General features: G+C 35.2%; 1 protein-coding gene across 1 annotated transcript in view; it reads left to right on the forward strand.

The window, feature by feature from the left end:
• Positions 1-24,319, forward strand: part of LOC127433307 (endothelial cell-selective adhesion molecule-like) — a 67,259-nt gene extending 42,940 nt beyond the window's left edge. Inside the window, exons 2-7 of the mRNA XM_051685084.1 lie at positions 12,421-12,563; positions 15,073-15,274; positions 17,264-17,419; positions 18,486-18,608; positions 21,214-21,343; positions 21,455-24,319. Of these exons, the coding sequence (XP_051541044.1) occupies positions 12,421-12,563; positions 15,073-15,274; positions 17,264-17,419; positions 18,486-18,608; positions 21,214-21,343; positions 21,455-21,920 (1,220 nt within the window). The 3' untranslated portion in view covers positions 21,921-24,319. The remainder of the gene's footprint in view (positions 1-12,420; positions 12,564-15,072; positions 15,275-17,263; positions 17,420-18,485; positions 18,609-21,213; positions 21,344-21,454) is intronic.
• The last annotated feature ends 430 nt before the right edge of the window (positions 24,320-24,749 follow it).

Here is a 24,749-nt window from a genome sequence, read left to right on the forward strand (position 1 = left end):
TAAAGGGATAATCGAGAAGAGTGCAGTTCAGTGAACTTTATGCAAAGAGCCAATTCAGGTTTCTTGATCACAGTGGTTGAGCAATTCTGTACAGTATGCACAAATAGTGGTTGTTGTCTGCATTTTCCACAACCAAGCAAACAGAACCGACCCACAAGATTGCAACGTGCAAATTGCACTCTAGTTTTTTGGCTGTGACAACACATGCAGTTAAACAAAGCTATCATCATTAGTGAATTTCCACCACCAATATCATGACCTGCTGTTCTCTGTATGCCCAAAACCCAATGTTCTTTTGGTCTTCTCAGCCACGCCTTCATGCTATTATGAGCTTTACTTATCAGTTATGGCCTTGTGTGTTTTTAAAGTTTAGCAGTAGGGTTGCGGTGGCAGATCAAGGCTGTATGAATTTACACGACACTGGCGTTAAACTGATGTGACAGCGTGTGGTAATATTAAGTCCTCAGAGAATGTAATGTAATCCATCCCCCATGATGCAAGGCCTGTCTTTTGGTGTTTCTAATTTTATTGCGAGTTAAGATGTGCTGCTCTATTTTTGGCTCAAAGTGTCTTTTTCCACTACATATGATTTTTTTTTTAAAGTAGTACTGTTGCTACTTAATGTTTTGGTGTTATGAAGAAAAAGGACAGAAAAAGGACAAAGAAAGCTGTGTTTTTCTTTCTGATGGTATTCACTGCCATGTGCTATATTTGAGCCCCTGTACCATTTTTTTCTTGGACTGGACGATTCTTAATTCAGCTCAACAAACATTTGTTTTATCGGTTCTCATGTCAAATTAAGATTAATGCCTCAGCCAGTCTGCCAGGCAAACTTTATCTACTGTTGTGACCAAACATCCAATGTGTAAAGTACCACATTTGCAGTTCTTAATCGAAGAGTCCACACTCCTGTAATGCAAAGCAATAAACTGCATCCATCCATGGTTGAGCTGCAGGAATCCGAATGAAGACGTGTCTCTCTTTATCTCTTCATCTTGATAGAAAGAATCGCACTAGCTGTGCAGTGTGTATAGATAAGGCTTTAGTCTTTTGGATTTATCTACACTCTTTTACCACAGACCAAAGGTCTATGGTAATTACATTGTCTACACAGTTCGGTAATTCGTTTTTGGACATACGGATCCTTACCATGTGGCTTAATTATAAAATGCCTGTCTAGATTGTACATGCAAATATTTTGTTTATGGTTGTCTATCTTCTGGACTCTATATAATAGTTTCCTTAAAACTCCACTAGCTACACAGTAACATTTCAATCTTGTTGTAACAACTAAAACACAGTTGTAAACAGCTAATACTAAGTCCTGTATTAATAATGGCAATGTTGCACAATGATGATTTCAATATCAAGTTCAATTTGGAACGCAACGTAATCATACGTTGCCATACAGTGTGAGTGAACTTGCGGTTATTACATTTGTAGCTAGCGTCTAGTTTCTGGTGACACCAGCAGTGCTGCAGGGTTTGATTAATGCAGTCTTAAACACAGGGACGATAGACAATGTCTCCTTCACCAAATCAGATTAAAAACAGGTTTTGAATATACTGTACAGAGGTTTGTGTGTCACGGATGATCACATTTTGCAGCTCCTGTAATACACGGGGTAATCCCAACAGAATTCATCATGTTAATCCAATGTCTCCAGGACAGATTGCATCACCTGCAACCTCTCAGTATTGTACAGATTTTATTCCCAGCTGTCAGTCACTGTATTGGACAGATCAGATTTGGACCAGAGGAGTATCCTGGCTGTGATTAAAACATCAGAAAGAGAGACTTCCATCACTGAAGTTATTTCAGGATCTTACGGGTGTGCGCGCGTGCATGTGCACATGCGTGACCCTGCTTCCTTCTTTACGTGCTCTTCACAAATCTTGGAGTGTGTCCCAGTCTTTGTCTTATCCGGCCCAGCTTGCTTTCCTGTTTTAACACAATGCACGGGAAACAGAAAGGAAAAGAACAGGAAGACACTGCAGGACTTTGTCTTCATTTCCAGCTCTCAGTGTAAGTTGCTCTTATTCGCTAGTGTCGACCAGGATTTTCTTGCCCAAAATGCAACCAAAGTACAGAAAAGAACATGCATAACTGGTTTGAGATCAGCAGCTGTCTGCATTCTTGGGTGAATCACACAAAAACTTGTCCAGGTTACATTTAACACTAAAATGAATCCTAATATTATTGCATAATATACATTGCATAATATCCTATTTTTAGGATTATAAATGTTATTTGCATTGTGCCATTATTTTCCCCAATTCCCATTGCTATTACGTTTCCGTATGGTTTTACTTTTGTAATTCCTGTTATTCTCAATGGTGATTCTCAACAGATTCTCTTTACTGAAATAAATTAATAAATAAAACATTGGCATACAATTACTTTTTCTTTCTTTCTTTCTTTTTTAAATCAACATGAATTTAAGGAAGTACAACTAATATATTCCGCACTGTACCTTTTGTATTTCGTATATTAGTGTTTAAAGTTTTTTATCTTAATTGTCCAAAAAAATAAATAAAATAGGCTTCATTTTCTAAAAGCAAAATATGATTTCATTGTTTTGATTTTGGGGTGAAATATGACCTGAACATGTACTTGATAGCTTTCATTTCCTCTTACTGCCCCATTTTCCCCCTATTCTAGATCTAAATCATTGAAAGCCGTGTAGACAGAACTTTGTCAGTTGTTTTGATATGAAACCAGACTTTATATAGTCTTTAGTCTGTCCACATTTCCCGATCCACAGGACTGTGCTGTAATTCTAAATCAGATTTCTCTCTCTGCACCCTCATTACTACTTCAATTAACCTTGAGCCGCTCAGCTTCACTAAAGCCGATCGGAGTAACACTTATCAATCCTTTTCACCATCACAGCCACCCTCCCACATATGCACACACATACAGATGTTGTTGATAACACACAATCTTGCCATTGCAATTAAACTAATGGCTTATAAATATTTCTCAAATGAACCAAACAGAGGCACAGTTTGATAGAACTGATGTTCTATCCGCTCTTGTGCGTTGCCTGTAATTACACTGAGTGGTGGAAAGACAGAAGAGAGAGGGAGAAATGACATCAGAGATTTGAAAAAATGGGAACAGTAAAGACAGAGGGGAAGAGAAACAAAAATGAGGCAAGGGAACAAGTCTTTTTGTATCTGATGAGGAATGTACTCATCCTTGGAGAAGTACTTTCCATTTAATATGGTACATTTGGTGTGCCATCACTTTTTTTTATTTTTTTTTTTATTTTTTTTTAAGCATTAGAGGTACAAATTCCTGTTAAGAGAACTATTATATATGTTAGATAAACTATTATCTATCATCAAATTAATCAAGCATGAAAAGTTGTTAGTTTAACCCTCTTATTGTCTAAGAAACTGCACACTCCTTTTGTCCTTCGGGTAATTTTTGACTTTTATTGAAAACCATTAAAAATGCATAAAATCTTAAGTGTACAATAGCACTGAAGGACATTTGAAATATTTTTAGGTCAAATGTGATTCACAGATTTGCAAAAAACTTTTTAAAGCTGTATAACATACAAATTGTCCGAAGGCGAAAGGTCACAACTAATTCTTCCCAAACGGGTCAAAATAGACCTGTTAAGACGATGGAAGGAACAGTTTCTTTTAACTTTGTTATTTCTCTTAAACAATTATAGATTAAAAAAAATACTTTTTCCTTTTTTTGTTTTGATGGTCTTGACAAAGTCACAACACTTGGTTCTAGTACCAAAAACTATGCTGTATTTATAACATATTCTTTACCTGTCCCGTAAATGACCATAAGACAATAGGAGGGTTAAAACATGTCAATCGCTCAATTATATCAAATATTTAAATGGTTGCTTTGGTCTGTCCCACATCTTTACCAACTTGATTGTAACTAGTTAAAAACATACAACAATGTCATAATTTTGACAATCTGTTGAATAGACATTGTAGTAAAAGGGTCAGTTACATGATGCAAATTTTTGTTGTATAGATCTATTAAATTAAAAAATGCATTATAAATGCAATTCACAAAAAAAACTGAAACTTTTCTATGATAAACATGTTTTCAATTTCTGATTTTAAAGTCATTTAGATATTTTTCAAAAATGTCATGTGGTGTAACAAAAAAATCTTTCTCATTAAAATCTGATTTTTTTTTCAAAAAGATGTAGTTAAATATGTGTTAAATTTGATTAGTATTTGAAAAAAGTCATCCACCAAATCAAAGTCATGTGGTGTAACCAAAAAAATAAAATAAAATTCACGTATTCCAGCTGCAAGGAAAGTACTTTAAGACATTTACTTAATGGTTACACCACAACATTTTTAAAGTCATTAATCTTTATTTATTTATTTATTTATTTGTAGAAAAAGCTTTTCAATTGTAAGGCCAACATGGACTCAAATATTACATTTCTACAAACTTGACACATGTGTTTTAAATTAGATTTTTAAAGGATTTCACCTCAGACAACCTTTATTTGTCAAAACAACAATTCATTTTAATTACTAAATAATATTTACCTGTGTCCCACATTTTCCATGCAGCCCTATTACCGCATGATTTTCCCTAATTATTAAAATGTAACATTTCTTAACATAAGTACAACATCCAACAAATCAGTGTTTTAAACTGTATTTAGAAATAATATATTCAAACCTCATATACAATTTATAGACAGTAAAACAGCTCATTTTATATTTTGTTTGATCTCCTGAGCTTGACAAGCAACATTTTCTGAAGGTTAAACGCCTTTCACTGGCCATTTGTTGAAAAAGAAAAGTAACTTTTTAAGAGATTCCTTTTTCACCCCACATAGAATGTGCCTAGATACTGTATATATATACAGCTGATGTTTGTTAGCATATTTCATCTCCTCAGCATTTTAAAATTCTGTACCTCAGACAATGATTTGCCCTGATGGCACACAAATATAATCCTCTCCACTTCATTACAAAACTACTTCATAAATGTTTTATCAGTAACATGAAGAAAACCATCAGTCAATCTGCCAACCTCTCAGATCCTAGTATGTGCAGTAGAGTGTACACTTGTGTATGTCCCACCCCAGTCATCAATTCTGGAGTCCATCTGATTAAGGCTTTAGTCAAGATTAAATTAGTCATTTTCAGTTGACTCATTTTGTCAGAGCATCTGTAATTATTTGGGTCTCACCTTGTCTTGAAAAGGTTTGCAGTCTCAGATCTGTTTTAACATAACTTTTCAGTGTAGATAGAGGTCAAACAGGAAGTGCTGGCATCTGCCATTACACGACATCCACGCAAACTTTCAGATGCATCAAAAGGCTTTCCCAAAAACTTTGTCAGAGCCTTGTGACAACCACTGAAGAATAAATAGAATAATCTGTGCTCTTCCTGCAATTAAAAGAATCAATGTGTGCTCTCCCTAAAGGAATTTTCCTGGTTTAATTAGAGTTAAGCTCAATCGAGTTGGACCCATTTTTCTTCCGTTGTAAGTGCCTTACTGTAACCGTGTTTTTGCCTTTTTTTTTTTTTTTTTTTTTTTTAAATAAAATGAGGGACAAGGCTAAATTATAATTTTTTTGGTAATCAACATTATGCCACAAATGCTGTCAACTGAGCTAAACTTTAATCATGTTTCACTTAAGCTAGTATGTACTATGTTAAATCCAATCCAATCCAGAGAATTGCCTCATTAATTGAGCTTCATGTAGCACATAAATGGAAACCTTGGTACTTTTTCAGGAATGGACCCTCTGCATCTGAATTATCCATAGAAATAACATGGATATATAGTGTTACTAGTGCTGTCAGTTGAAATTTTAATCACGATTAATTGCAAATTTTTCAGTAATTAATCGCAGTTAATCACGATTTATCGCAGATTTTGAAAATGCTTAAATTTGACTCTATACTGTACTTCTTTTCCTGTCAAAATGGATTTCTTTACTTCTTAGGGAATAAAGCAAAACAATATGTAACAATATAATGCTTTATTAACATTTTCCAAACAAAGCTTTCCACAGTATAAGGATAGAAATGCTCTAAAATAGCACCAATTCAAGTAACATGAAATGCTTCCCAAAGTCTAAGTGAGAGTTTGCCTAATTGAAAGAACTAGTCTCCACATAGGTTGCATATTCATTGCAATGGGCATTAAATCTCTTAAACTCTCATTCTTCACAATATTAATCTGCTGGTAGACTGTGGCTATCCGCTTTGCTACATCAATCGTGAAGCTGCGTTCGTGATTCATGAAAAGCACCTGCAGACAAAAACATCTCATTATGTATTTTGATGATAGTTAAGACTTTGCATGCTTCTGTGTTAATAAAATGTGCCTTCCCAAAAAGACCATTAGACACCTGCAGCTCATTCAGAATGCCGCTGCCAGGATTCTCACCTGAACCAAAAAATCTGAGCATATTACTCCAGTCCTCAGGTCTTTACACTGGCTTCCAGTTGCATTTAGAATTGATTTTAAAGTACTGTTACTCGTTTATAAATCACTCAATAGCCTAGGACCTAAATACATTTCAGATATGCTTGTTGAATATAAACCTAACAGACCTCTCAGATCATTAGAATCAAGTCAGTTAGACATACCTTGCCTTGCCTTACTTAGGCTGAAAAATACTTGATTTCTGTCATAGTTCCATCTAGGCATGTTTTGTGCAACAAACAGCATTAAGAGCTCCGTTCTCCATCATTTTGTCATTGACACAGTATCTCTGTTGTGTTTGAAGTGTGTGCGTCAGTGTAATGACTCCGAATGGACACAGCGACACATCGCAAAGGTTCCACCCTTCCAACCAGTATTTATGATGGTTTATGCTGTATTAATGGTAAATGCGTTAATTGCAACTGAGAAAAATGTATGCGTTTTTTTAATCACATTTTTAATCCCTTCGTTTGGACAGCTCTAATTGTTACCTATTATTTTACATTTTTTAACTTACACAACAGTTATCAAAAGTCCTGTATTGTGTCAACGCTGCATTTTAGCATAATGGATTTTTACTCGCTGGATAATATCTCTTGATTTGCTATGGTTCTGCTTGTATTTCAGAATTTAAGAATCAGCTAAATCTTGTTGGTGTTAAGCAGGTGTGTTGTATAGAAAGGTTTAATTAATAAGCTAGAGCTTTCTAGGGAATCTATTTCATGCAGTCGCATATTCTGTATGAGAGAAAACATTCTAGAGGACAAAATCGTTAATATTCTTGAACTGGACAGTTAAATGTCCCAGAATTTGGAGACATCTCACCAAACGTGTGGCATGAGTGAGATCAATTCATGGCACATGTTGCTCTAATTGATGATCGTTCCATCTTCATTCCATCTCCATGCCACCCTCTAACATATATTATTCAGATCAGATCCTTAGGAATGATGTGAGCAGATTTACAACCGAACTACAGATGGAAGAGAGACGGATGGTGACATCGCGTAACATGAGTAAAGAGTAACCCTGCTTTCCATCTCTCTTGCAGTCATCCCAGACTTACAAAGCCATTGAGGCCATCTCTCCTCCATTATAAAAAAAGATTATGAAGGCATAACAGTCTCTTTCTTAACATTCAGCTGGATTTGTTCATCTTTCTTCTCTCCACACCTACCTGCCCTCAGATCTTTCCGGGTTAGACAAAAGGAAGAACAAACAAAAGCTCATTTGCATTAGCAAAACATTTGTGAACACAAAAGACAGATTTCAGGGACTATAATACTAGAAATCATTTTCAGGCTCATTAGGCTGATGGGATTGGGACAGTGGTGCATTTTCTTGTCATTAAGGAGCTCAAACAATGCTTGCACATCAGAAGACGCTGTGGTGTTTTTCTGCGATTTGTTTCCGAAGAACACTTGAAGCATCGGAAATAGGCTCTTCCTTGAACCTCTGATTTTTCCCTCTTCATTTTATCTCTGTCATGCTCACAATAAAAATGAAAAGCCCTTTTCCCTCGAAACCTCTCCCTGAGGAGTCATATGGAGTAGAATGTCTCACATCGTTGAAGTTCTCAAGAGTTAAATGAATATAAACAACTGGCAGTGGAGATTCACTTGAATTGACTGCTGTAAATTCATTTTTAGCACACACTGAAAAGTTTCTCATATGACATCAAATCCTTATAACAGCCCTGATGCTTACTTCTGGTCTCCTGCGGCATGTTAAGGCAGTCATGTTTGTTATTGAGGTTCACTGCTAATGAGACTTCAATAGGAGGCATTAAATACTGCTAAGATCTTTATGTTGACCTAAGAAGACTATATGTTCATAAGAGAGAGAGACCAATCAAAATACTCCAGAAAGTGCTCTGATTAATGAGAGAGGCTGATGTTGACACAGGTTCCCTATTGAGTATCAGCTACTAGTTTAATCACTTATTTAGGCTTCAAAGAGAAAGAGAGAGAAGAAAGGAGAGAGAGATCTAGATGAGAAGACTATGGATCGTTGGCTAATGCACCCAGTGATTCAGAATTAAAGGAATAATCTGGGTTTAATAGTTTAAGCTCAGTCGACAGCATCTGTGGCATAATGTTGATTACCACAAAAATGTATTTCAACTTGTCCCTCCTTTTCTTTAAAAAAAGCAAACATCTGGGTTCCAGTGAGGCACTTACAATGGAAGTGAATGAGGCCAATCCATAAACGTTAAAATACTCACTGTTTCAAAAGTATAGCCACAACAAATAAACAATATGCATGTTAACATGATTTTAGTGTGATAAAATCACTTACTAATCTTTTCTGTGTAAAGTCATATCTAATTTTACAACTTCCTCGCCATGTCGATATAACACCTAAAACCCTAAAATGACCATAAAAATTACAATTTAAACAACTTTACAGCTCAAGTAATACACAATAATACATACGTTTTAACAGATAATTCATGTAAAATTAGAGGCTTCACAAATTGGTCGCATTCACTTTCATTGTAAGTGCCTCACTGTAACCTCGATTTTTGCTTCTTCTTTTTTCTTTTTTTTTTTTTTTAATGAGGGACGAGTCGATTTGTAATCAGCATTATGTCTCAGATGCTGTCGATTGAGCTTAAATTGTACAGACCCAGAATATTCCTTTAAAAGGTGCACTCAGTAAGTTTTTGTTGACTCTTTCCTGGACTTACACTGACCTCTAGTGGTGTGGATGCAGCATCATTCAAATGCAGTAGTTTTCAGTTACTGATGTCTTGTAAAAAATCACTATTAACAGCCAGCCATTATTAATTAAATCCCTGAGTGAAAGTGTCCCATAAAAGAGCGGTTACTGAGATTAGGCGAGTAGTATTCGGCTGGTCATGTGATCCTAACATGGCAGCCCCCATGAGGAGACCCTCTCCATGTAGAATAAAACCAATTTCATAAGGTTACTGATATGACTGGGGTCTTCATCTCATGTAAGTAGTCATGATTTTAGATGTATGCTGGGGTGGAAAGAGTACTGAAAAATCCTACTCAAGTAAAAGTACTGTTACTTCCCAAAAAAAATGTAGTGTGAGTAGAGTAAAAGTGCCTGTCCTAAAAACTACTCAAGTAAGAGTAAAACAGTAGCTCATTTAAAAGTACTCATGAGTAGTGAGTACTGGGTTGCGAAAGCTAAAGTATATGCCCCCTTATAATAAACACTGTATGCTGCGATTTAAAAAACCGTAATTCGCATTCCCTTTTATGTCTGTTTGTGAGAAAGAATGAAAAATCTAGGTATCCTCCAACAATTTTATTTTTGACTGCCAACTTTTAAAATACATTACTTATCTATGATAAACAGAACTGTACATGTATCTGATTCCAAAAAAATTACTGGGAGACATGATTACAGAGATGAAAAATGTATTTTAAATACACTGATCACCATTTTAAATCGTAATGAATGAAACATTTACAATAAAATCAGTTTATGTGTAGGGTTTAAATTGCCCTTAATGGCGACAGAGCGAGTTATTGTAGCACGTAAAACAATGTGCACTTGGCATGTCACATCCCACACAATAGAGGCAGTATAGAGCAGGGGTGGGCAGAGTTTTTTGGTACAAGGACCACGGGCCACAGGTTTTTTGGTACAGGGGCCACATCAGGCTTAAGCTAGTACCTGGGGGCCACATTGTATACCTTTTGAGATACAATGTTGCATATTGATTTATGTCTAGTATTTGTAAAGTCCAGAAATAGTTGTGTACTCATTCTAATGCATGATGCACAATTTTCTCAAGTGTATTTGTGACTGAATATTCTGCCTGAAGTATTGCCCTAAAAAGGTTGATACTTTTGTATCAGGCATTAGAAAAACTTGATAAAGGCTGAATTAATTTTATCATCTGTACTTCACTAGAAATGTATTATTTAAATGAAAACACTCTCTTCATTAGGGGTAGTTATTATAAAAAAATGAACAAATATTATTTAAAAAAAAATTATTATTAGAAATGTCACTGTTTTATTATATTGCATTAACACTTTTACAGCTACTAAAATTGTTCAGCCAAAAGCAGTGAGTTGTTTTCTCGTTGTTGTTGTTTTATTAATAGCCTTTTAATGACAGTGCTCTAGTCGGTTACATGTACACTTCAAGTCCAACATTTTGATACTTTATAAAAATATAAAGAAAGTTTTTCTTGTTTCAAAGGGGGCATGACCTGAAAAAATTGAGAAGCACTGCATTAGCATGTGACAACTGTACTGAGTTGTGTTGTCTTTAAATCCGGTCTTATAAGTGAAGTGAAGTGAAGTGCAGTGAACACAGAGTTATTTTAGTATTTTCTTATTACGCCCATAACTATTCTAATTATTATTAGAATTTTACCTATGCAACACAAGTATTGCTGAAGTGAAACTACAGGCCAGAATGATAATAGATGTTAACCATTGTTGTTAAGTATTTGCTGCTCTCTTCTGGTGTTCAGGCTATATTACAGTGCTTTGCAGTCGACTCTTCGCTAAGATTATCCCCCCATGATTACCTTTGCTCGCACTGACCAGCTATGCACATTCATTGCACAACTTCCCATTCGAATGAATGGGAGATTGCCGTGAACGGCATGGTTTTTGGCCAAATATTCTCCTAAACTGAACGGATGTGATTCTTACATGGACTGGAATGTGACATTGCAGAACATATTTATCTGATGTTTTTTTTAAATGGTTAAATAACACAGTCATGTGATTTAAAAACTGTGGAGACTGAATCAGAATTGAGGCAAACGATGATCAAAGTCACCTGAAAAGAGAAAAGCGTTATTTGATAGCAATTACACATGTGATAACATTACTACAAGACACTTACTGTGGAGCTGTGAACTCTTTATTTGCTGTAGCCTTTTATATGACCTGAATCAACACATAGAAATGTAATTATGTATAGTTATTAGCTTTAATTTACCTTGGAGCAGATGTACACGGAAAACATACTGTGTGTATCCTCTCTGGTTATCTCCTGTCACTATTATAGGTGACCCAACAACAATTCATTTCACATATGTTTTGGATTATTTCTATACAGTTACTTACAGAAATAATTACAGATTTTTCTTCTTTTGGAAAACAAAACCAAAAGATTTTAGTATATGCCTAAATATGGTCTGGACACAACCAGACATTTTCCCCCTTGACCCATAAGCTGAAATGTTGATAAAGATTTTCTGTGAAAACAGATTAGTTTGAATCTTTTATACATTGGTAATGCCTTTCAGTTTTTCCAGCACACTAATAGGCTAAATTTCTGAATGGACAGTAAACAATGGCTTTATATGGCACCACAGGGTCAACTGAAATAATTACAAAGTCCCTGTAGATAGTTTGTAATCAGACTAGCACCAGCCTGCAACCGTAACGTAATGTACAGCAGAACAAAATGTCAGAGAAACAAGGTTCTTGTTGAAGGATTAGTGGGTTTACACTCTAATGGAGTGGGATTCGACATACATGTACACATGGCTTTGAGGGGCATTGCAGTGAGGACATGCTACTCTCTCAGGGTCTGTGGATATCATTTCTCTCTCTCCGTTTCTCACTTTACCTTCAACTAAGCCTAAAACAAGATACTCGCCAGTTACATCACCCATTTTTTTCCCCTGCTGACTTTGATCTGAAGTCCTAAAGGAAAAGAGGATTTTAGCAGATTCTCTCATATGAGTCTTTGCGTGTGGTATGTATCTATTTATCCGGGAGCCGAGCCGAAGCACCCTGGCCAAGCTGGCGGAACAGACGGACAATCAGGACAGCTGGATTCAGCTTGTTTACCTCCTCTTAGGGGAGTGTAAGTTACTCATGGTCGTGGATACTCATTTCAAAGGAGTGCACCTGGACTTGGGGTGGATTGTGAAGGACATATTAATGCTGAGTTTGTCAACAGGGTTAAATATCTATATTTTGTGGTTTACAAGTTGTTAATTGATTTTTCTTTTTGTATTTCTCATCCTAGGTGACCTGGCCCAATTTCGGCTGCCTCAAAAAAACGTAGAAGTAATCCAGGGGAAGATGGCAGTGCTGCAGGCTTTTTACACTGGTGCTGAGATTCAGAAAAATACTGTCGTCTGGAACTACATGTCCAGCAGCACAGAAATGGTGACTTACTTTTTTGTTTTGTATGTTCATGGGTAGTTGACAGGAAATTTCAAGCACAATTAAAAAGTATGCATCATGTGGTAACATTTAAATTAACTGGTTTTATTCAAGTTTTATTACAACAGAACCTATTTTAAGGGTTAGTTCAAGTAGTAATTTCTCCACTTTTTATTATGCAGTGGCAAAGGTGTCCAGGTAGTGTGATGTTATTTCATTAAAACCATATTAAACTGCTTTTTTTTCCAAATTCTTGTATAATTATTATACATGCACTTTTATGACTTCAAATTAAAGGAATAGTTCACCCAAAAATGAAAATTCTCTCATCATTTACTCACCCTCATGCCATCCCAGATGTGTATGACTTTCTTTTTTCTGCTGAACACGAATGAAGATTTTTAGAAAAATATTTCAGCTCTGTAGGTCCATACAATGCAAGTGTATGGGTAACAAACATTTGAAGCTTCAAAAGCACATAAAAGCAGCATAAAAGTAATCCATATGACTCCAGTGGTTAAATCCATATCTTCAGAAGCAATATGATAAGTATGGGTGATAAACAGATCAATATATAAGTCCCTTTTTACTATAAATCTCTACTTTCACATTCTTCTTTTTGTTTTTGGTGATTCACATTCTTCTTGCGTATCGCCAACTACTGGGCAGGGAAAGTCTTAAATATTGATCAGTTTCTCACCTACAACTATCATATTGCTTCTGAAGACATGGATTTAACCACTGGAGTCTTATGGATTACTTTTATACTGACTTTATGTGCATTTTAGAGCTTACAATTTTGGTACCCATTCATATACATTTTGAGGACCTACAGAACTGAGATATTCTTCTAAAAATCTGCGTTTGTGTTCAGCAGAAGAAAGAAAGTCAAACACACCTAGGATGGCATGAGGGTGTGTAAATGATGAGAGAATTTTCATTTTTGGGTGAACAATCCCTTTAATTCAGAGACTACAAGGAATATTTGTTCTTTCAAAAAAATGCAGGACTTAAGTAGATGGGATACATTTTAAGATGGGATACATGTGATTAACTCTTAATATTGGAAATTAAAGCAATAAATCACAGGATTTAGAGCATTACTGTGATTGTTACCATGGTGAAGAGGTGTTATTTTGGCACCACGTGCAGAGCAGTACAATTAAAGGTAAATTATTAAATAGTTTATATTAAAATATTCCATTTACTAACCCTGATGCTCAACATAATTCTTCCACCAAGTCATGTAATTCAGTTTCTAATGATTCTTTATAATAGTAGATTAGATTTCAGTACGTAACATGCCATGTGACTAATGTAATATGATGGCTACCTACTCTTCCTGGTTGCTCGGGCTCTTGAGGTCAAGAGTGTGGCAAAGGTCGACTCAAGAGTGCACATGAACTAAAACCCAGACTTCATTATCATACACACTTAGTCCGCCTCGTGTGAGCATTTTTCCAGTGTAGATTCTGCACAGATTTATAATCAAATCTGGTAATGTTTTGTCAGTCCAAATTAGATTTCAAAATGGTCTGATATTATGGGTGGGATTGTAGTCATTTGCGAATTTTTGCTCAGATGCCAAAAAGTTCAGAACCATCTGTGTATGTTAGTATTTGGGGAAAAAATTCCCAAATACTAACATACACAGAATTTTTATGGAATATTTTGTGGTTGGAATGTGCTTTTTTGGTTTGTTTAAATGGTTGTGAACTGATTATAAAAATGTTAAAAGCACCTCTAAAAATATTCTCAAGATATATTTTATTGCCTTTTGTCATTCAATGAATTAATGCTAGTGTTTTGGACTCACTGTATTGAATGCACAGAAAGATTTAAGAATGTCATCACAGCAGACCACACTCCCCTCTCGCATTGCCTGCTCGCATAGACCATCTTGCCTTAAGAACTAGTATAATACCATGATTGAAATGTCCACTCTTGGCAGCAATTGTCTTTCATTTTTGCATGACATAGCATCTCATTGCTTAGTAAGAAACAGTATTATCTGCAGATTGTAATATCCGTCTATCCTGCTTTTTCTTCATTTGAGATTAACTCAGCACACAGAGGGGTCAGCAGATATGATAAATCTTTTAGACATATCCACAGACAAATTCTGTCACTGCATCAGAATGATTATCTCACATCACTTTAACTTTCATGAATTTTTATGCATTCATTTAAAAAATTTTGCACACCAGCTTTTGTGTATTTGCTCTTACAGTGTTTGAAAACAATATTTATTTTTATGATTCCATTTGTTGGCACAAAAATTACACGCTTCAGCTTTAATTCATGAGATAGAATTTGTAATGAATTTGCCACGTCCCACAAGATGTTGAGTTTTAATCTGATTTGGAATGACAGTAAGAGGAACACAGTAACAACAGAGGAATTTCATTTGTTCAACACAGGTGTAAAACTATCCGTATAGCCACTATCAGACTATCCAATATACATTTCTAATGACCTCCCCCCAAATCCCACTCCCTCTCTTTTTCTTTAGATCATCTCGTATGTTGGTGGAGAGTTAAGTCAGAGCAGAGGCCAGTTTGAAGGTCGAGTCGGTTTTACCCATGCAATGCCAAACACCAACCTGTCCCTGTTTATCAACAACACAAAAGAGTCAGACTCAGGAAGGTACATGTGCCAGGTGATCATCCCTGGGGCTGCAGGATTCACAGAGGAGCTGACCCTCAATGTGAAGGGTGCGTACGCAATGTCACATTGTTGTGCATGAAGACGTCAGATGCACAAACAAACACATCATCCCCAAATCTTCTTTCAGAAGTAGCTCTGTGATGAGTCACATAGGATTTCTTTCACACACAATCATGCATACATTGAAACAGTGGTTGAAACAGTGTTTGAAGTGTTTCCCATAAAGTGCTTTCAAGTAACTGGGAATTTAATGCCTTCTCAAACATATCTGCCTAGCAAAGTTGGGCAAAATTCTGAATTGAAGAATTGGCTCCCTTTCAATTTATGAGTTGGAATTTGAATTTGAAAGAAAGAATGAGGAATTTACTGAATTACAATTCAACGAAATTTAACACAATCACAAGTTTGGCAACAAAACAAATAAATGCATCATTAATTTAGTAACACTTTACAATAAGGTACCATTTGTTAACATAAGTTAACAACATTAGTTAACATGAACTAACAATGAACAATACTTTTAAATCATTTATTAATCTTATTTAATGTTAATTTCAACATATAGTAATACATTTTAAAAATCAAAAGTTGTTTGTTACATTATAAACTAACAATGAACAATTGTATTTTTTAAACTAACATTAACAAAAATTAATAAATGCTGTAAAACATATATTGTTTATTGTTAGTTCATGATACCTAATGCATTAAAGTATTAGTTAATTCAAAAATAAAATTCTCTCATCATTTATTCACCCATATGCCATCACGTATGACTTTTTCTTCTGCTGAACATAAACAAAGATTTTTAGAAAAATATCTCAGCTCTGTATGTCCATACAATGCAAGTGAATGGGTACCAAAATTTTGAAGCTCCAAAAGCACATAAAATCAGCATAAACATAATCCATAAAATGTGTGTGGGTAAGAAACAGATCAATATTTAAGTCCTGTTTTACCATTAGTTCTCCTCCCTGCCCATTAGGTGGCGATATGCACGAAGAATGCAAATCGCCAAAAACAAAAGAAGAAGAATATGAAAGTGAAAGTGGAGATTTATAGTAAAAAAGGACTTCAATTTTGATCTGTTTCTCACTCAAACCTATCATATCTCCTTCTGAAGGTATAGATTAAACCACTGAAGTATTATGGATTAATTTTATGCTGCCTTTATTTGATTTTGGGGCCTTCAAATTCTGGTACCCATTCGCTTGCATTGTGAGGACCTACAGAGCTGAAATATTCTTCTAAAAATCTTCATTTGTGTTCAGCAGAAGAAAGAAAGTCTGACATCTGTGATGGCATTAGGGTGAGTAATTAATGAGAGAATTTTCACTTTTGGGTGGACTATCTTTTTAACTAATGTAAACAAATAGATTGTTGTTGTAAAGTGTTACCATAAATTTTAACAAAGTATGCCTATTTATTCCCTGAATATTTTGTATGTTTAGTTATGATTATTTTAAACCCGTTCAATACTGTCAGAACAATTAACAGTAGGCTATCCATTAAAGCAGACATTTAAAACAAAAAAAGGAATCTACATTAATTTATAAAATATAATGAAAAATTAAATACCAATTTCTTTGGTTGACATTTCAAACTTTTTTTTTTTATTTTTTTTATCAACATAGACCTTTTTAGTAGTTTCATCTAATGCTTCTAGAAATATCCCATGTTGTATGTTTGATAACATGTTTATGGGTAATTCATATAAAAATAAAAATAAAAATAAAAATGGATTATTAGAAACTAGACTTGCAATCATAGGAATTTCTTTGAATTCCATTTTAATTCTATTTCCTTAAATTCAAATACCAAATTTTCAAAGCTGTTTGCTACCTGAATTCAAATTCAATTCAATTCAAATTCAGTTCAAATTCAGGAATTTTTTTTTGTATTTCAAAACGTATTCTCAGTTCAATTCTGAACGGTGCACAAACCTGCTGCTTACAAATGCCTTCACTCCACCACTCTAAATGTTGCAGATTTAAGCATGTTACTACACATCACATGACCCATCCTGTCTCTTTCAGTCCCTCCCTCTGTGCCAGTGTGTCAACTACAAGGAAAGCCAGTTCTTAAAGGAAACGTCACTCTTGCGTGTTACTCTGATGCTGGTAAACCAGCCCCCAAATACAAGTGGACAAGAACCAGCCCCACCTCTGAGGTCTTCTTTTCTCCCTCGCTAAGTAAGTCAGTAAACAAACAGGATGGCACATCATCAACATCATCATCACTAACATGTTGCATGCAATAGGGTTTAGAGGTGCATCATTACTTCTGAGCAGTTTTCTACCTGGTAGATAAGATATCTGAAAATTACTTCCCCTACGAGTTTTGGAATATACACTGACTGAGCACTTTATTAGGAACACCTGTAAACCTATTTGTTCATGCGATTATCTAATCAGCAAATCTTGTGGCAGCAGTGTAAATACAGATACAGTGTAAATACAGCATAAAATCATACAGATACGGGTCAGGACCTTCAGTTAATTTTCACATCAACCATCAGAATGGGGAAAAAATGTGATCTCAGTGATTTCGACCGTGGCATGATTGTTGGTGCCAGATGGACTGGTTTGAGTATTTCTGTAACTGCTGATCTCCTGGGATTTTCACGCACAACAATCTCTAGAGTTTACTCAGAATGTGGCCAAAAACAAAAACATTCAGTGAGCGGCAGTTCTGCGGACAGAAACGCCTTGTTGATGAGAAAGGTCAGTGGAGAATGGCCAGACTGGTTCGAGCTAACAGAAAGGTTACGGTAACTCAGATAACCACTCTGTGCAATTGTAGTGAGCAGAATAGCATCTCAGAATGCACAACTCGTCAACCTTGAGGCAGATTGGCTACAACAGCAGAAGATCATGTCTTGCACTTTATTAGGACCATGTTCCTAATAAAGTGCTAAGTGAGTATAGTTTTGTTTGACATGACTGGCAGTGACCTAACAGGTCATTAAGTGGCTTTGACAGAAGAATGGCATGAATACCGATGTTGATTTTTGATTGCCATGTTCTTAAAGTGTCAGATAAAAGTGTTGTGAAATTGTGATCTTGCATTGTCACTGTGGCTCTTTTGGGTATATTATCCCTTTAATACTTAATTGGTTGCTATCACACTCTGATCTCTGTGTTTCAAATATTTGATTATGGTTCTGGTTTCTTAAAGTCTAAGTCTTACGGTGATCTTTTGTGTTTTAAGTGTCTTTAAGTCTGACTTTAATCATGTACAACTATTGTGTTGTTGTAGATGAAACAGCAGGAACTTTGAAACTGAACAATCTGAGCAGTAACATATCAGGAAAATACGTGTGCACTTCATCCAACTCTGCAGGAGAAGAGACATGCTACATCAACCTAGAGGTTATTACCTGTATGTACTGCTTTTTTCTCATTAAACAAATGCCCGTTCTTACTCTCTTTATTTTTCTTTGTCTTTGTATTTATAATTTTATATGTATGACCTTGTGTATCCATTTGTTAGAAACACAATTCTTAATATTTGGTGACTAAAGTAGTCTAAAGACTAAGCAATTAGTATAAATGGGTCAATGACGTGACACATTTTTTCGGATCTTTAAAATGTACATTTAAAATGACATTATAAAAATGAAGCAATTACTTCAATGCACCTCTTCTATGATAAACATGTTTTTTTTTATTTGAGTTTAAGTCGTTCTTATATTTTTTTATATGTAAAAGCTGAAATTCTAAAAAAAAAAAAAAAAAAAGTTAAATGTTGCCATGAGTAGTGCAGAATAATCATTTATTAATATTTCCTTTAAAAAAATAACCAGTGGAATGGATGTGTTTTAAAACATGATTAATATTTAAAAAAAATTTTGTCCACCAAATCAGTCATGTGGTGTAAACAGCATGTAGGTTGCCATTTTGTTGTTTATGTTGAACAAAACCATAAAACAGAGAGGACCCCTTTAGACCCTCAAGACTGAACGTGAAGTTTTATTATATTTTAATATTTTGCCATTTGCCATTTTTATTGAAAAAAAGCACATTTTGTTCAGGTCATGTGGTTTAACCCTGAGAAATCTTTTTGATATTCTTAACAAAAAATTCATGATGTTTATAAATATATACACTGGCAGCCAAAAGTTTGGAATAATGTACAGATTTTGCTCTTATAGAAAGAAATTGGTACTTTTATTCACCAAATGGCATTCAACTGATCATAATGTATAGTCAGTACATTAATAATGTGAAAAATTACTATTACAATTTGAAAAAAAGTTCAGAACTTCTTAAACTACAAAGAGTTCTCATCAAAAAATCCTCCACGTGCAGCAATGACAGCTTTGCAGATCCTTGGCATTCTAGCTGTCAGTTTGTCCAGATACTCAGTTGACATTTCACCCCACGCTTCCTGTAGCACTTGCCATAGATGTGGCTGTCTTGTCAGGCACTTCTCACGCACCTTACAGTCTAGCTGATCCCAAAAAATCTCAATGGGGTTAAGATTCATAACACTCTTTTCCAATTATCTGTTGTACAATGTCTGTTTCTTTGCCCACTCTAACATTTTCTTTTTGTTTTTCTGTTTCAAAAGTGGCTTTTTCTTTGCAATTCTTCCCATAAGGCCTGCACCCATGAGTCTTCTCTTTACTGTTGTACATGAAACTGGTGTTGAGCAGGTAGAATTCAATGAAGCTGTCAGCTGAGGACATGTGAGGCGTCTATTTCTCAAACTAGAGACTCTGATGTACTTATCCTCTTGTTTAGTTGTACATCTGGCCTTCCACATCTCTTCCTGTCCTTGTTAGAGCCAGTTGTCCTTTGTCTTTGAAGACTGTAGTGTACACCTTTGTATGAAATCTTCAGTTTTAATGTCCTGACTATACTTTGTGATCAGCTTAATGCCACTTTGGTGAATTAAAGTACCAATTTCCTTCCGAAACAGCAAAATCTGTAAATTATTCCAAACCTTTGGCCACCATTGTGTGTGTGTGTGTGTGTGTGTGTGTGTGTGTGTGTGTGTATATGTGTGTGTGTGTGTATGTATATATATATATAAATAATCGTGAAAAGTGTGTTTGAGAACTTTTTTTGAATTAAAGATGCTGTTTACACTCATGTATTCAAGGTGCAAGGAAGGAATTTTAATACATTTTACTTGATGCCATGACATTTTTAAAGTCATTAAATAAATCTTTTGTAGAAAATTAAACCAAATTGGACCCAAAGATTACATTTCTTATGTTTTAAACTAGATTTTTTAAGTATTTTTCCTTTTTACCACTTAGGACAACCTTAAAGGTATATTCCGGGTTCAATACGAGTTAAGTTCAATCGACAGCATTTGTAGCATAATGTTGATTACCATAAAATAATAATAATAATAATAATAATAATTTCAACTCGTCTCTCCATTTATGTAAAAAAAAAAAAAAAAAAAAGGTTACAGTGAGACACTTACATTGGAAGTCAATGGGGCCAATTTTTGGAGGGTTTAAAGGCAGAAATTTTAAGCTTATAATTTTATTAAAGCACTTACATTAATTTTATGTTAAAACTCTTGTATTATTTGAGCTGCAAAGTTGTTTACATCGTCAGTTTTACAGTCATTTAGGGTTTGCTGAAATTACATCGTCATGGCAACGAAGTTGTAAAAGTGGCTCTAACTTTACACAGAAAAGGTTAGTGAGCGATTTTATCACACTAAAATCATGTTAACATGCATGTTGTTTACTTGTTGTGGCTGTACTTTTGAAACAGTGAGTATTTTAATGTTTGCATGTTGGCCCCATTCACTTTTATTTTAAGTGTCTCACTGTAACCAAGATTTGTTTTTTGTTTTTTTGTTTTCAAGAAAAGGAGGGGCAAGTCAAAATGTATTTTTGTGATAATCAACATTATGCCACAAATGCAGTCGATTGAACTTAACTTGTATTGAACTCGGAATATTCCTTAAAGTCAATGACCCATAAATTATGTTTAAACTGTCTTGTTCTTTTTTTGTACAGCGACTAATGCCGGGGTGATCGCTGGTGCTACGGTGGGTTGTTTTGTGGGTCTTATCCTGATTATTCTTTTTCTTGTCTTCATGTGGACAAGAAGGAAAGACACAGAAGAAGATCTGGCCAATGAAATCAAGTAAGAATGTTAGTAACTAATAGTCCTTTTTACATTACAGAGAATGAGAAATGTGTTTATCCATGTGTGGAACATCTAAGAAGAATGGACGCTAACTGTTGTGTGTAACAGGGAGGATGCCCAGGCCCCCAAACGTGTCTCATGGGCCAAGAGTGGCACTGGATCCGACATCATTTCTAAAAATGGCACCCTGTCGTCCATTCACACCAGCCCGCACCCACGAGACATCCACAACCATCACCATTATCTTCACACTCACCTGGCTTCAGACACTGCTTCCATCATCACTGCTACAGGCAGCACAACTGGTTATCACTCCCACCCTCCAGCCGATTCCACCCTGGAACGTACATTGCCAGGCTACAACACCAACCCCACCCTGCCTCGTGGGCCCTCGGGACCCCCAAGCAGCAATGGAGGTTCCCTGCACATTTCCATGCCCCAGACAGCCTCAGCCCAGCCTCAGATTCCACGTCCACCCATACTGCCCACCACGGTAACTGCTGCCAACATCTCACGCATGGGAGGGGTACCCATTATGGTGCCAGCTCAAAACCAGGCTGGCTCTCTAGTTTAGGTTTTTGCTGAACCTCTGAAGGTAAAGAGAGAGAGGAACCTCATATTTTTGGTATTCGATTTGTCGGAATTGGAAGGATGAATTTGCAACCAATAAGCTTATTGCCTCTGAATGGAAACAGTGCAGTATGATGTAATTTTCTTTATTTAAATTTTTTTATATAAAAAAATTTAAACAAATATATGTAAAGATGTTGACTTAATAATGCTCATTTTATTGTTTTATACATTCATTGTCAGATTTTTTTCAAAAGTATTCCAGAAAAGCCTCTACTTACCGTAAAGTTGAACCTTGTTATACAGTGAACGACTACACATTTAAAATTATTCATATTTTGTCATGAAAAGAATGACTCTGCATTTATTAAATTTTGTTGTTGTTGTTGTTACTGCTTTATTCTTTGTTATTTTGCAAATGAAAGATGCTAACTTGCCTTGAAGAAAAACGAAAGTTCTATTCCATATTATTTACTGACATTCCTATTGTTTGTCAGTTAGAAGAATTACATTTACGTATATTTAAAGGGAATTGTGCGGGCATCTACTTAAAGAGTGATGTTATATCATTATGTTGCTATACATTTGCCTTTAAATGTTTTTGGCCAAATATATTTAGAAACAAATATGTGTCGTTAGTTCTTGGAGATATATGGTAGCTCTCTTTTCAATTTAGAAGTGATAAATACATTTGGATGTTGCTTATTTATATAGTGAAAAAAGAAAGTTTTTTACTGTGAGGATATTTAACAACTTTGTTAGTACTGATAATGTATGTACACAGTGACTAATTATACATTACATTCCTCTACCTTACAGTAAATAAGGTATTTATTTCTCATTCTAGGTCAGTGGTTATCAGTTCATGACAGCAAATATGTTCATTTTTATGTGATATACAGTAAACATGACTTTTCTCCAAATATGGTATACTGGACACAAACCAAAGATTTCCTGTTATATTTTTGTTGATATGAGACAACTTGTTAGAATTGCAGAGTTTTCTTTGTTATATTTACCAGATCAACAACACTGATAACTTGCTGTCGTCACACTTACAGCTGAGAACTGTCTGGCCAAACAAATTAATTGTAGCTTAAGAAATATGTGACACCGGCATACCAGCGTAAGGCATAACGACATTTTTAGGCTGCATTTTGAGGACACAAGGGCAAAAGGCCCATTCTGGAGATTAAAAAAAAATGTCGAGACAGACTTCAAATCCAATGAATCACAATAGCTTATCTGTAAGTATGGCATAAATCATAGTCTTATTGTATTTGGTTTCTTAATTTACCAAATAATTCATAAATGCTGTATTTCTTTACGGAAATGCGTGTATTTACTCCACTGTTTTGAAAGCACAAAATCTCCAATTTCATTAGAATTTCTTTCTTTTCTTTTTTTTTCGAAGACAGAATTACTTGTACATGATAACAAACAGTATATTGACAGTACTGTCAATCACTTTGCCATCTGGAAACTGGATAAATGCAAACTGCTTTGTATATAGGACATCTACTGTCTATGGACATGATGGAACTTTGTATTCATATTTTTGAATAAAAGAAACTGGCTGTAAAAATGCAGTTTCTACATTTATTTACTAATATATACACATATATAGTACATACATACACTTACCAGCCACTTTATTAGGTCCACCTGTACATCTACTTATTCATGTGATTATCTAATCAGCCAATCGTGTGGCAGCAGTGTAATGTATAAAAACATGCAGATACAGGTCAGGAGTTTCAGTTAATGTTCACATCAACCATCAGAATGGGGATAAAATGTGATCTCAGTGATTTCAACCGTGGCATGATTGTTGGTGCCAGACGGGCTGGTTTGAGTATTTCTGTAACTGCTGATCTCCTGAGATTTTCACATAAGATGTAATGCCATCATGTGCTTGGAAGATAGCCTACCTTTAACAATAACTTAAACAGGTAGTTAAAAAGGTTTCATTTCTGTCATCATTACTCAACCTCATGTTGTTCCCCACATAAATTTCTCTCCTCTGTGTAAGACAAAATATGTCAGTCACTGTGCACTGTTGATAAGTCACCATTCACTTTCAATGCAGCTTTTTATTTTTCTCTCTCCATACAATGAAAGTGAATACTGAAACTAACATTCTGCCTAACATCTCCATTTGTGAAGCACAGAAGGACAAAAATAGTCATGGGTTTGCAAAAACGTGGAAATGCTAAGTGATGTTAGACTTTTCATTTTGGGTGAACTGTCCCATTAACAGTCAATGCTCACAAGTTTAAAGTAGACAAAATGCACTGAACATGTTAACAGATGAAACCTTGTTGCTAAATCAGTTATGATGTTTACTGAAAGATAGTAACATGTACAGGTGCATCTCAATAAATTAGAATGTCGTGGAAAAGTTCATTTATTTCAGTAATTCAACTCAAATTGTGAAACTCGTGTATTAAATAAATTCAATGAACACAGACTGAAGTAGTTTAAGTCTTTGGTTCTTTTAATTGTGATGATTTTGGCTCACATTTAACAAAAACCCACCAATTCACTATCTCAAAAAATTAGAATACATCATAAGACCAATAAAAAAAACATTTTTAGTGAATTGTTGGCCTTCTGGAAAGTATGTTCATTTACTGTATATGTACTCAGTACTTGGTAGGGGCTCCTTTTGCTTTAATTACTGCCTCAATTCGGCGTGGCATGGAGGTGATCAGTTTGTGGCACTGCTGAGATGGTATGGAAGCCCAGGTTTCTTTGACAGTGGCCTTCAGCTCATCTGCATTTTTTGGTCTCTTGTTTCTCATTTTCCTCTTGACAATACCCCATAGATTCT

The sequence above is a fragment of the Myxocyprinus asiaticus genome, chromosome 43, assembly GCF_019703515.2.
Source record: "Myxocyprinus asiaticus isolate MX2 ecotype Aquarium Trade chromosome 43, UBuf_Myxa_2, whole genome shotgun sequence".
Classification (NCBI taxonomy): Eukaryota; Metazoa; Chordata; class Actinopteri; order Cypriniformes; family Catostomidae; genus Myxocyprinus; species Myxocyprinus asiaticus.